This window comes from Gymnoscopelus braueri, assembly GCF_963280865.1.
Source record: "Gymnoscopelus braueri genome assembly, chromosome: 19".
Lineage (NCBI taxonomy): Eukaryota > Metazoa > Chordata > Actinopteri > Myctophiformes > Myctophidae > Gymnoscopelus > Gymnoscopelus braueri.
In genome coordinates, this window is record NC_137621.1 from 35,009,461 (window position 1) to 35,023,192 (window position 13,732).

Consider the following 13,732-nt stretch of genomic DNA (forward strand, 5'->3'; position numbering starts at 1 on the left):
GGCACCTCAGCAGCAGTCGTCCAGGGAATTGCCTGAGCCAAAAACACTATGTACCCTGCTTTATTACACCCAGGGCTCAACGTTGTGACCAACATTGGACACAATGATTAAAATGGGTAGGCAAACACAGTTCACAGACCCACTGTTATATCTAAGCTTCCAATTAAGAGGTTGTGGACAGTTTTGTGGCGCTAACTTAATTGGCTAACATGGGACGAAATGTTCTTGAAAAGAACCAGGAACCCCAGAGTGACATGATAATATTGATTTGTTTTGTTTCTCATACTTGTGCTGCTTGTAAAGAACTGTGAAGTGTGCAGGAAAGACATACTTTGTACTTTTTTCTTGAAAATGTCCCCTTTCAAAATTTTTGCCCATTCGATTTAAGTTTTAATTAGTAAAATGTCATATTGTCATCAAGGTGCTGGTGTACAGTATGAGCACTGAGAGGGCCGTACCTGTTCGGGAGGCGGATTCTCTTGATGGCATAGTTGCAGTCGTCCACTTTGTTGCGGGCTTCAAAAACCACACCGAACCCTCCGCGGCCAAGACACTGTACTGGCTCAAAGTCGGTCAGGTACCTGGAGAGAGACACGGCCACAGTTAGCATCAAAAGGTCCTCTCTATTCATACACGTGCATGCGTGTGCGTGCGTGTGCGTGCGTGTGTGTGATTGTGTGTGTACAGGCATCTTACTGTACATCGGTGGTACTAGTAACGCCTATGTAAGCAATAGCTAAACTGCCCTCCAGTGAGTCATACTCACATCAAAATCATCAGACTGTAACAATGTCCTTTCAGGGACACAGAGAATGTACAAGTAAAGGATATCTGCTCAGTTAGATCACTAGTACCAATACCACCAATACCACATGATGAATGAATGACAGCGATGTATGTTTTGAGCAGCTGTGAATCTCAACCGATCCTAAAAAAGTCAATTCAGCGATCATACTTTCATCACATCGGAGCATCAGAGCATTGTGTGGCCAGACTGGCCACACACACCTTAACACATTTCTGACCCTGTGTTTCCCTCTATCTGTCATCTGTTGCTTGGAGAGTTTCCCAGCCACAGTTCTCCCAAATCTGCTTAATAAGTTAGATACCAATCAGCCTATCAGATCCAATGGAGGAATTGCACACCCTATCCCAATCATCCCTCTCCCTGGGGTGCTGAGGGTCTTATTTTAGGTAACTGTGTGGTACCATCTGATGCATGGCTTCTGTCCTGATATCTGCCGCTCCCTTCTAATGATCCTGACTCATGCTGGGATCAGCTGCTGAGTTTATTTATGAAGATTCTCCTACCAAGCAACTGGCACTGGTGGTCACACTGGTTTTAAAAGGGAGGAGGGAGGGACACATGTGGTGGTGGTGTGTGTGTCTGTGTTCGTGTGTGCGTGTGCGTGTAAGAGAAGAGAAGAGAAGAGAAGAGGGTGTATGTGCATATGTCTCAGTCATATTAGGGAAGATCAAAAATAGCTGACATCCCTGTGATGACAGATGAGGAAAAAAGCAGCCCGCCTATCCTCTCAAGACTGCATACCGGTAATCACATCCACGTCTGTATTTTGGTCAGATTAACGGCATTATTCAGCTCATGAATGTAAACATGCGACACACTACATCGATCGGGCACCGAGGTCAGCGACCGCCAATGGATTAAGACCGATTGTGTAAACATGGATTGTCCAATAGGAAAACATCTCGGCAATGTGCTGACAGCTGTGTAACGCGACGCCTTTAACGGTGGCACATGCTACCACAAAGAAGACATTCTACGGAAGTATGGAATTCAAAAACCGCTCAAGTGCAACAGATAGAATCGCCACCCTCCATATCACTCAAACACTCCGTAGTGCATTTTTCTTTGTGAATTTACTTTAAAGGACCATACCAGCAGTATGGCATGTAAGGCATTGACTATTACTAAGCATTTACCTGCACTTAACATAACAGTTGACCGTTTTCCAAAACATACTAAAATGTTAAAGCGCAGATTGATTTAAAGTCTAGCCGAAGATAGTCCCTCAATTAAAGATAAATGTAAATTGAAATGTCCATGAGTTATTAACCACAAAATGTTGTTTAGCCAAAATTATTCTCGCGTGGCCTCCAAATGGAGATCTGGAGAAACTATAATTTGTGGTAACAGGAACAGAGTCTGTCTGTGTTTTTCTGGCCAGTGTAAACAAATGTATATCTATCAGCAAAATTGAAAGATAAAACATTGCCTGAGGAAAGTACACAATAAACAAACAACATACAATAGCTTTTGTTGGCGTAACGTTACTTGCTGCGGTCACCATGTTGTAGTAGTAGTTAGTTTAACCATGTGACCCTACTCTGGGGCAAACATTCAGCGAAAATAGCCGATCTACAAGCTCACAACTCGGTGTATTGCGACACATAGTGAGGTTGTAGATAGGCTATTTTCACTGAAGATGTTTAGTGTAGAAAAAAAACAGGAGGCGGCCTAATATACAGTAGAACCCTGGAGGACTCAACTACAGTAAGTGTATAGGGTTTAAGTGGTTAATGTGGGCGATACTCATGTGCACACCTAGGAAAGCTCCCTGATGGAACGGCTCCTGCCAATACTGTCAAAAGGTTCTGCCCTCTTCTATCCACTTATTATTTTCACTTTCTTTCAGAGAAAGCAAGCCTGAGATCCGAGGTTAAGCCAACAATGACCAAGTTATTCAACTATGGAACAAATTTAAACAAACCAAAATCTAAAAATAAATAAAGCCATCAACGGAAAGTTGGTCTATGTTTATGTGCGATATATGGCCAAAGCTGTGAATAAACAGCAAATGTGAAATGTATGCATGTAAATGTATGGTTACTTTTGTGTCTTCTGAGTATGTATGTCATGTATATCCTGTTTGTATAAATGTACTGTGTACCCAAGCAGGTAGTTGTTTTTATTTATTCATTTTCCTTTATGGTTTAGAAAGCTAGGAGGAAGACAGGGAAGAAAGGCAGACAGTGACACTGGCAAGATTTGAGCCTAAGCCAGTTAAGGGTAGATACTAGAGATGCACGGATCACGGTTTTAGCAGTTAACCGCAGTTTGGGTGGATTCGGGTCAATCAAATATAATTATTAATTAATATCGGATAAACCGCGGGTGAAATATTGCGGTAAATAAATTAATGACATCTAATATATCTATCCATAAAATAGCTAAATCTCTGCGTGCTTGTGTCTGTGTGAGTGTGTAGAGCAGCCTCTGTGCGATGCGATCACAAAATGCATTGATTTAGCCTATGGAATGTCGGTGCGTCTTTTTTCTTATTTTTTTTAACCGGTGCTGCTACAGAGCAGCACCGATCGCATCGCACAACTAATACTAAAACTAACGGTAATACCAGAAAATAATAATATTTTGACATACGGTGCGGATGCGGATATTTAAATTGGATAATATAATTATTGCGGTTGGATAACGGGCGGATAATTAATTTGTACATGCGGATTCGGGTGACGTGAGAGGCCATCCGCACATCTCTAGTAGATATAGAATTGGAGAGCTTAGAAATGTGATCCATCAATTTATGAGTAATACACATACAGTATTCTTTTAAATCCCTGCTGCAAAGCAATATTCCCATTTGGGACAGCAAGGCTTTTTGAACTTGAACTTAACGTAGGCACAGCAGGGTGTTGAAAAGCTGGCCGGGACCCGTAGGGGGTCCAAGGTCATTTATTATTTGATGGCTAGCCGCTGACTTATCCAATCACATATCAGTGCTCCTCACATCTCCCATCCACACTTTGTCCTATTGCAGGCAGGCTGGAAGACCAGCTGTTACCATGGTAACAGCACCGGTTTCTGTAGCTACACCTCGAAATGAGCGCAAGGCTCAGGTGTGACTTTCATGCTGGAGATGTAACACTCTCCCAGGTAATGTTGTTACGTGTAGAGGCTCCATGCTTAAACAGAAACACAGTGTAAACTAAGGTGACAGTATGCTAATGATTGTACCTGGACACGTATTCACTGGAGCGGGTTTCCATGGTGACGGGCTCTTTGGATTCTACAACTTCAAGGTCAAACTTGCTGTCTGTCTGGCACTGTGTCTCCGACTCCTTCCGCTGCTATGGTAGACAGGGGGACGGGGGGGAGAACCATTTCAAACTTGTGACAAACCGATTGCTCAGCAGTGCTGTGTTTAGGAACATAGCTGAAAGGCTAATTCATAAGCAATACAAATGGGACAGGGAAAGTCAAAATCAAAATCAAAATCAAATCTATCAAATCTAAGCAGCCACTCTGTGAATGATTGATGTCAATGTTGCCCAAAACCCGCCTTGTGTTTCACAGTTTTATAGGCTGGAGTCCATCAAAATGTTAAATCAATTCTTAAATTTGTATATATAAAAAAAAATAAAAAAAAATCCCTCCACAAAAGAAAATGCACATGAATGTGCTTTCATCAACTACTGTTACAGTATGTGAATATTCTCAAGAGGAGCAACAAGATTATATAATCAAAAGCACAAACAGATGGATATGGACACTTTGCATGACCCAAACAGTTGTCTTGGCACCAATTCAATAATTATAAACACATTGCAGTTGTCAGGAAACAAGTGCTTACAGTACATATGTATGTATTTTTAACTAGTCTCTCACTGTTGCTTATTGCTGGAAACATTCTCAAACTCCTATTGTCAAACTGAGAAAAACAGTGTGTAAAGCAGCCTTGTTTTATATGAAAATTACACACTAATCATGGCTTGTGGCCCTTAAACATACACACACAATGTGACCCTGTCATTTGTCTTTGTAGCACAGTAAAGTAGGAAGTTTACTTCAACAAATGTGTCTTTACCCTGGCATATGTCACTGGGGCGGTTGGGTGGAAGAACTTGCGCACAATGTAGGTAGTGGCGGCGATGCAGAAGATAATGGTGCCAAGGATTTCCTTCCACCAGGGTAGAAGTAGAACCGGGTCCTTCTTCTCCCGCCCCGAACTGTTCCCCTTTATAAGGCTCACACCACTGTCCCGCTTCTCCCGATAATGTCTGCTGTACTGATAGTAACCGTTGTCTGTGGAGTGGAGAGACAAAGAACCGAGTCAGTCAGGTTTTCTTACCTGTACAGTGCCTGTGAAATCAGTCAGTGAGTGAGAGTGTCACAATAACCAACGTCAGATTTCGGATATTTCTGTCCAAAATCTGTGGAGTGGAGTTTCTATGGAGGCACTCATTACAGTTTAATATTAAATATTTATATTAAGAGAGAGGCAATTACATTTGTGGCTGGAAAATCATGATCCGATGATGGGTAAATATGTTATAAGTATCCCTGGTGCATGTGCTTCAGGTCATCATAACGTTATAGGGGAAACAATGTGAGAAACAAGGTCAATCTTATCATACTATACACTCTGTATTCAGATTTTACCATAGGGATACTGCAGGATGGACAAGGCTCCATTGCTGTATTCGTCATGGGAGTACTTGTCATTGTTCAGACACTTGTCAAACTCATCAGAACCCACCAAGACCGGTGTGCGCGAAGGGGAGTCTGTATCAGAACAAAGATAAACAAGAACGACTCAATCATTACATACAGCGATATGTTCCTGTTGAGGCAGACTGTGGCACACTTCAGCGTTGCACAAAAAGTAGTTCTACTTCATTCCTACTGACCGCCAGAGGCAGTGTTTTCAACACCTGGATATCCATCACGCGCTCGCGTATGGGTCGAATATTAATACCAACAAAGTCACTCGTGACCTGTGTGCACGCACGCCACCTATATAGGGGCGGGGCACACAGCGTTCATCCTCTTTCATCTTTTCGCCTCCAGAGCGTAAGGTCGATACTTGCAGCTGCGCGTGAAGTTTCGTAAACCAACACGGTTGGGGCTACGGACTACGGTCCGTCCTCCAGAGACTGCGTAGCCTGCTACCATGGAATTACGTTACCCCGTTTATAGGGGCTGTCGGAAAGGAACAAGGAAAAAAAAGGAAAAAAAGTGCGACGGTGAATGGAGTTAGCGGTTGCTTGCTAGCATTGGAGCTAACGACAATAACACCGTTAACTTTCCCCGCTCCACCGTTGTTGTTGAACCTGGCACGGATAACTATGGAGCCATAGCTGTGCATTGGCGACGGTGAGTGCATGTATTGTGCTGTTTACAGACAAATAAAGTAAAAGAGGGGAAAGTATTCAGCGTTGAGGATGTATCCCATTCTGCCGCTTTGAGAAGACCGTCTCTCGCCTCGATGACACGACGGCGGTGGAGCCAGATTGACTGGTTAATGTGTCTCATAGAAGGTGTTCTTTCGCCTCGAGGAGACGACCAAAGCGTTAATGAGCGCAGTGGCAGATAACTGGGCTCCATTAAAGTACAAATACCTAAGCGAAATTGAACTTAAGTACAGAACTGAGTACATGTACTTAGTTACTTTACACCACTGTATGAGCGGCGCTCTTCTGTGAATGTTTTTGCTGAAAGTGGTTCTCACTTTGACGCAGACATATGGCGCTTGTTAGCTTGATTGCTATCCAATGGCTCAGTCAGTACACTGTCTACCTGTGAGCTTGTAGATCTGCTATTTTTGAATAGCCCAAAGTGTAAAATAATGCTTTTTAGCTCAAATCTAAAAATGACACAGTTCCAGGTCTTAATGGGATAAAAGAGGTCTCGCTGATCAATGACAGCTGACTTAAGCAGCATATATGCCAATACTGCCGCTGTGTGTGCTTAACCTCACAGTTTGAGTGTGTATCATAGCTTGAGTGGGACTCGCTGCTGCTATTCAGGTTATACTGCTTTGTGCTTGGTAGTAAAATGGAATTATAATACTGGTATGGTTCAAGTGTGTCTTGCCTTGCCATCACTTGGTTATCATACTGTGGGTACTTGACACATGACTTGACACTGGCTTGAGTGGTTGTCGCTCCTTGCTACGACGAAGTTACATATTAGTAACATTGTACTCTGGGTACTGATAATCAATAAGCTTTGTTTATTGGCAATGGATCCCCATTAGCTGCGGCAAAAGGGAAACCAGCAGCTATTCTTCCTGGGGTCCAAGACAACATTAATTAACATTAATGTTAATTGTGTTAATTGTGTCCAAGACACAATACATTAACAAGTACATATGTACTTGACGCTGTAGCTTGAACGATTCTCGCTCTGTTGCTATGGCTACGTTACCAATAGCACAAGTGTATCTCACTCTGCTGCTGTTACCCACTAATACTGTGGGTACCTGGTACTCACTACTGCTATTCAACATATGCAGTATACTGTGAATACTGATGTCATAGTTTGAGGGTATGTCGCTCTGCTGCTATCCAGATAATACTATGTGCTTGGTAGTGAAATATTATTAAAGAATTCTATATGACGATAGAAGTGTGTTTCGCTTTGCCACTTCTTGACTATCATACTGTGTCCTTGACACTGTAGCCTGAATGATTCTCGCTTTTGCTACGGCTACGTCATCAGTAGTATTGAGTGTCTCACTCTGTTGCTGTTGCCCATGGATTATTGCAACAATTGCTGGTCCCAGAAGGGAAGGTCCATTACTTGTGCCGGTCATGTCCTGACTATGGTGCCTGACACAGGCTATGGCTGTGAATGTTTGGCTAATTGCAGCGGCATACTGCTGGCAGAAAGGCCGACTGGGTTGGCCTGGTTGGGGCGGATTTGCCTCCCACAGGGATGCTAGCATTGAGCCCTCTGGATGCTTTCTCAGCTAGAGGAATTGTCAGGATGACGAACTCTTGCCCACTGAATTGAAAGCAGTACATGGAAGTACAAATTCACAGTACAAGGTCTACTAAATTGGAAAACTCATTAAGCACTGAGCTTGTTTAAGATGAGATCCCCATGCACACAAATCATGATGAGGCTGGACAGGAAAAAATAAATAAGAAATAATGACTGACAGTCATGTTATACCAGCTGCATGCTGTATTTTGCACTGGTAAGTGCCACTGCGGCGTGCCCCCCCAATGGAATATAGCCTACCTCCCCTAGCATTGGGAGTGTGTCTCGCTCCGCTGCTGCTGGTCGCTCCACTACTGCTTGTCACTGGACGAAAGAAGGGAAAAGGATTAGCGTTGAGAGTGCATCTCGCTCTGCCGCTTTGAGAAGCCATGGCGGGCGGCCCACCGCCATATGGCGTAAGCATTAGGAGTGTGTCTCGCTCCGCTACTGCTTGTCGCTGGACGAAAGGGGTGTAAAGTATTAGCGTTGAGAGTGTGTCTCGCTCTGCCGCTTTTGGAGGGACCACGCCACTGCGGCGTGCGCCCACTGGAATATACCGCTGGCATTGGGAGTGTGTCTCGCTCCGCTGCTGCTGGTCGCTGGCCAGAGGAAAGAAAAAGGAGGGGAACCACGTGCGGCCCACCTTAACGTAGCTTCAGCATAGTAAGTGTGTCCCACTCCGCTATTGCTGGACGAAGGAAAAAAAAAAAGGGGTCAGCGTTGAGAATGTATCCCATTCTTCCGCTTTGAGGAACCACGTGCGGACCACCGCAACATAGCTTCAGCATAGTAAGTGTGTCCCACTCCGCTACTGCTTGTCGCTGGACGAAAGCGTTGAGAGTACATAGCCCAGCTGGCCATATAACGGCTTGGCCTAGATGGATGCGTCCAACAACTATCGTCGTTGTACACCCTCGGTGCCGTACATCATGAGATTTGGCATGTGGGCCAGTTCCAGAACCTCTTACCAAGGGCTTGTCAGCCATGGGGAGTACAGCCCAATATGGCCTATACCTAAGGCTAGTGGTTGATGCCAACATTGCTTACTTTACTTACATTACCTTACTGTAAGTCGATCCGGATTAAGAGCGCCTGCTAAACGCCTTAACTGTAAACTGTGAGCATTGCTTCTCTGGTGGTGTCACTAGATGAAGCTGTCGAGCTGGATGACCGTTGCTCATGGCCACAGTGTTAGTCTCTGATCTGCTAACTAAAGCCATGCCACAGCGGCTGGAATGTGACGTATTGGACATTCCCTTGACTACCTCGCCCTGGCCCTCCGGCATGCGAGTGTTGATGCGCAGACACAGCGCCTATCCAGCGCCTATCCAGCACCTATCCAGCGCCTATCCAGCGCCTATACAGCGCCTATACAGCGCCTATCATTCTAGGCGTTTGCTTGCATGATTAGAGAATTGGCACTGTTTACTTTGGTAATGAGCCAGAGCCTCTGGGTGTCCCGGGTTCGACGCCAGGCCAGAAGTGGTGTGTCCCTGTCTGAGCCCCTAATTGCCCCATGAGCGCCGGAGAATGGCTGCTCACTGGTCCTAGTAGTTCTAGGATGGGTAAATAAATACAGCGGACAAATTTCACGCATGTACAAATGGGCATATATATTTTGTGGCTTGGGCCTCGAACCCCAAGACTGCAACAGAATGGTGAGGGTCTCCAGCCAGTGTCGCTAATGCACTGGACTTGCGTGCAGTGCACCTGGCCCTCAGGATGTTTATGCCGTGTTCAATAACACAATATGTCAACAGTCTGCCTTCTGGGGCGCTTGACCCAGTCAGTCTCTGCAGGAGGCTTGGAAGCTCCTTTCGTGGACCTTGCCTCATCTTGCAAATTTCATAGCAATGCGCTTGTTGGGTGTACAGTCCAGGCTGCGGACTTGTTTCCCACTGGAAGCCTCTTGGATCCGATAGCAGTTCGGATCACGTGCATAGGTATGGCAGAGCGGTAGTACCGTTAGCCTTGAGGGCATAACGCGTTGTTGGCTGTAGGTCTCCCTTCCGGGACAGACCAGTCCGTTAGGGCAAGATGCTCTGGCCTACTGCAGCTTCTCAATGAAGTGCCTTGGCCTCTCCACAGAGACAAGATCTCCTGTCACAGTTAGGGAGGGAGGTGCATGTGGCATCCTCACTCCTAACCTTCGGCTGCGTCATTGACCACTGAAATTCAAAACTATTGTCCGAAAATGACTGGATTTTTGGGCATCGTACACCAGGGCGTTGCACGCCAGCGAGTGTAGACTGTGCTCTAGTCGGGACAAGGGCCACTGCATAGGTTAGAGCGTTGCTCTGTGCTTATGCTGCCCTAGATATCTGCGGATGATGTTAGATAGAGGGTTCAGCCTCTCTACCATTGAGATGCTCTCCGCGTGTGGCCCCCACAGGTTGCATGGGTGCCTTCATGATGCTTGCCTGTGGTATTGGAAGCTTTGTCCCCAGCCGGTACATCGGGCTGCTCTCAGATGACTATCTGCTAGTACTCTTTGTCCTCACTGCTTCATCTGCAAAAGTGAGTAGATGGGCTTCATGCCCTGGCCATTGCCAGAGACTGTTAGAGTGGGATTCCGATGGGTCTGGGTTTACCATATGGCCGACCCCTCCTTACGTCCTCAGAGGCTTTCTGCATTTCACGTCAGCTAGCCTGTTGATTTGTTAGTTTGCTCCTCAACCAGAGGTGGAGCAACTGCATTCTAGTACCTGCCTATTGTGTCCCGTCCGGGCTCTGTGGCAGGACATAGCCGTGATGGCTGGAGTTTGGTTGTATTTGTCTGGGAGGAAGGGCACAGCTGTGCCTTGGCTTAATGGAGACTTTCATTGCTGCGTTCAGGCAAATGTACGTCTTCAGGGGGCCTCCAGGTTCCCCCAAGGCCTTTCTTGACCGCGGGTGTTGCCAGAGCCTCTCCCTCAGTGATACAGGCTTGGAGCAGGCCAGGAGATGCAGCCGAATGAGCTTCATCTTTCATGGGCTTTTGCCCGCTCCTATATATAGTCAACCTGGCCGTCTCGCATCCTGTGGCGACGGCTGTGGTGTTGTCTGTTTATTCTATCTGCAAACCGACTTCGGTAAGCGCAGATTCCTCGTGACTATGTTGGTATTAGTCATCCAGGTGTTGAAAACACTGCCTCTGGCGGTCAGTAGGAATGAAGTAGAACGAGAGTTATGCATATAACTAAGGTTCTACGAATTCCGGATGACCGCCAGAGTTGACTGTCACTCGGAATCTCGTTCTCGACGAAAAGATTTCATGAGGATGAACGCTGTGTGCCCCGCCCCTATATAGGTGGCGTGCGTGCACACAGGTCACGAGTGACTTTGTTGGTATTAATATTCGACCCATACGCGAGCGCGTGATGGATATCCAGGTGTTGAAAACACTGCCTCTGGCGGTCATCCGGAATTCGTAGAACCTTAGTTATATGCATAACTCTCGTTTTTTTGTATCAATCAGCACTTTTAGCAACAAACTGAATTGTAAGAACAAAGGCAATCTGCACAGGTGTCTGAGGTAGAACTTACGGATGAGTGGTTTCCATTTAACAATGGGCAGTGGGTGGCCATCCTTGTCCGATCCAATGGCTTTAGAAGGGAACTTCTCATCAGCGATTCTGACTGAGGATTGCAGGTAGAGCTGACCCTGGAACATGCCTGGCAAAAAGGTTCAAGTTCAGGGTTCAAGGTGTTTTATTGTCATAAGCACACAACACAGCTGGTAGTAACATTGTATATAGGTAGTGAAATTATTGTATTCAAAAGGTGAAAATAAAATACAAATAAGTCTAATGATTAATAACAACTAGCCAACTTACCAAGGCAAATTGGCATTTTGTGTTTTATGGGAATTAAAAGCAACTGGAATTAATTTAATGAATAAAATATAATTTTGTCCAATCTGTATGTTAATACAATATAACTTACAATACAATTGGGGTGGGTGTATTTAGACTCCCTGGTCCCTTCTATTGAGATATTTAGTTTATGTCAAATGTCTCACACAGGATTTGGCACAACTTTTGACCTGAAGGTCAAGATTCAATTCATCCCCCGAGCAAGCAGTCAGGTTCTATTAGCTCAACGGTAATAATGTCAGCACAGGAAACCGGGTTCAAATCCGCGGTAGAAGAGCAAAGTTACATAGTGCAGCTTTCATCAGAATTGCTTGGCAGAATCTGTGACTGTGACATAAAAGCTGTTACTCTATAAATTCACTTGACATTTACCCAGGTACACGCTGGACTGTGTAGCACCTCTGGCCTCCTCCATAATATCTTCATCCTCCTCTTCCTCGGGGTCAGTCTGGCCGCTGTAGGCCGTGTCATCAAAAAGGCTGATGGGAGTGACTTTGCCCCCGCCCACCAGCCAGGCTGAAGCGATGGGCGTGCAAAACTACACCACAAAAAAACAAGTCCAAAAGGTGTAATGACCTCACAAGATACAGTATACGTTATCGACCCTCAAAGAGAAGTTAATCTATCACACAGCACTTTACTGCAGCGGTTGGCAAACTCATGACACTGAATTAAATAAGTGTCTAAACGGCATCGGAAGGGAAGGTATTGTCAGCAGAAACTAGCTGAAAGCTTTAGACAAGAATCCCCTCAACTCTGATCCCAGACCAGTCAGGAGATTAGTCATCGTTGTATTTGGCAAGTTATGGTGTGGACTTTGTAGGAACATATTCTTTAGCAAGACATTTTCAACAAAGAGCTTATCACCTTGCCGTCGATGTAATTCCACTAAAAGCTAACGTATGGCAAACTGGATGCACACAATATACTTTTATCAATAGAAATCAAAGGCATGATTAAGCAATACAGAGTATGTTTGAGTAGATAAAGTGAACGAATGACAGGTTGTACATTAATTGAATTTTATATCATAATGAAAAAAAGGATCATGAAAATAGAAATATTCTCAGTCATAAAACAAGTCTAAACACACCCTCATAATTGAATAAGTACTTATTCAAGATCTTAAGAACTGAATACGATCTTTGTAAACAACAAACCTGGTGTTCCCAGACTAGCTGTCCTCCAAGCTTAGTGCTGAAGGCCATCACTTTCCAGTCAGGAACAGATACTTTAATGACCAGGTCCAGGTTCAGGTTGTGTTGGTTCTGCTGGTTCTGCTGCTGGTTCTCAGGCTGTTCTGGTCTGTCTTTGGCCTCCTCAGTGATGACACGCTGACTCTCACGGCGCTCCTCCCTCCACGCGTCGCCGCTCGCCACCTCCCCCTCCAGGAAGTTCATCCCCGACTGCGCCTCTGGGACAAACTTCAGTTCGAAGTTCCCCACGCTGAAGTTCCACCTGGGAGGAGTGCAGAGGTTATGCTGAATTATTGTGAGATAATGGAGGTTCATCAGGTTGATTATTACAGTGATGGTGATAAAAGAGTTATTGAGGGTGCAGACTGGGTCTTACTTCTCCACTCCTGAGCGTGGTCTGACAGCCCGCAACGTCTTCTGGGTTCTTTGTAGCAGTAAAACATCCTCAGCCTCCAAGTCCTCCTCATCCCAGCGACTACAGCCTACCGCCGAACAGATGTACCGTAACTAAACACACACACACACACACACACACACACGCACACACGCAGGACAGAGAGCGAGAGAGGGAGAAAGAGACAGAGAGTTACTCTGATGTTTTCAGTGTGTAGTTGAAAGAACTGTAAGTGTTACAGTATATGCAATCTGAGACATGGACCGTAAAGGAATACGGCAGAGGTCAAAGGTTACTGTAACATGTCATAGATTTGTGACAATTAGAAAACTAGAAACCAGTGTCTCAAGATGTTTCAAGTGGGCGGTTCTGTTTATAATGGAACCGGCATGGATGGCTAAAACACACAGTACAGTATGTATCAAACAGGTGTGGCTGGAGGACGTGGGAAGTTTTATTTTCATGTCATGAAGCAAGTTATGTAAGGAATCAGGAGAGAGCTGTTCTGATGTGTCACGAGGTGTGTGATTCAAATGACTACTAT

The 13,732-nt window shown here is 45.2% G+C and overlaps 1 protein-coding gene across 2 annotated transcripts in view; it reads right to left on the reverse strand.

The window, feature by feature from the left end:
• The window catches only part of eif2ak3 (eukaryotic translation initiation factor 2-alpha kinase 3), a 51,298-nt gene that overhangs the window by 9,243 nt on the left and 28,323 nt on the right, over nucleotides 1-13,732 (reverse strand). Inside the window, exons 4-11 of one of the 2 annotated variants that reach the window (XM_080413855.1) lie at nucleotides 13,171-13,301; nucleotides 12,759-13,056; nucleotides 11,971-12,136; nucleotides 11,270-11,398; nucleotides 5,420-5,542; nucleotides 4,845-5,062; nucleotides 3,995-4,104; nucleotides 459-581 (exon numbers count right to left, since the gene is read on the reverse strand). In XM_080413855.1, coding sequence (XP_080269981.1) covers nucleotides 459-581; nucleotides 3,995-4,104; nucleotides 4,845-5,062; nucleotides 5,420-5,542; nucleotides 11,270-11,398; nucleotides 11,971-12,136; nucleotides 12,759-13,056; nucleotides 13,171-13,301 — 1,298 coding nt within the window. Of the gene's footprint in view, nucleotides 1-458; nucleotides 582-3,994; nucleotides 4,108-4,844; nucleotides 5,063-5,419; nucleotides 5,543-11,269; nucleotides 11,399-11,970; nucleotides 12,137-12,758; nucleotides 13,057-13,170; nucleotides 13,302-13,732 lie in introns of both variants that reach the window. The other variant, XM_080413854.1, reaches the window with a different exon arrangement.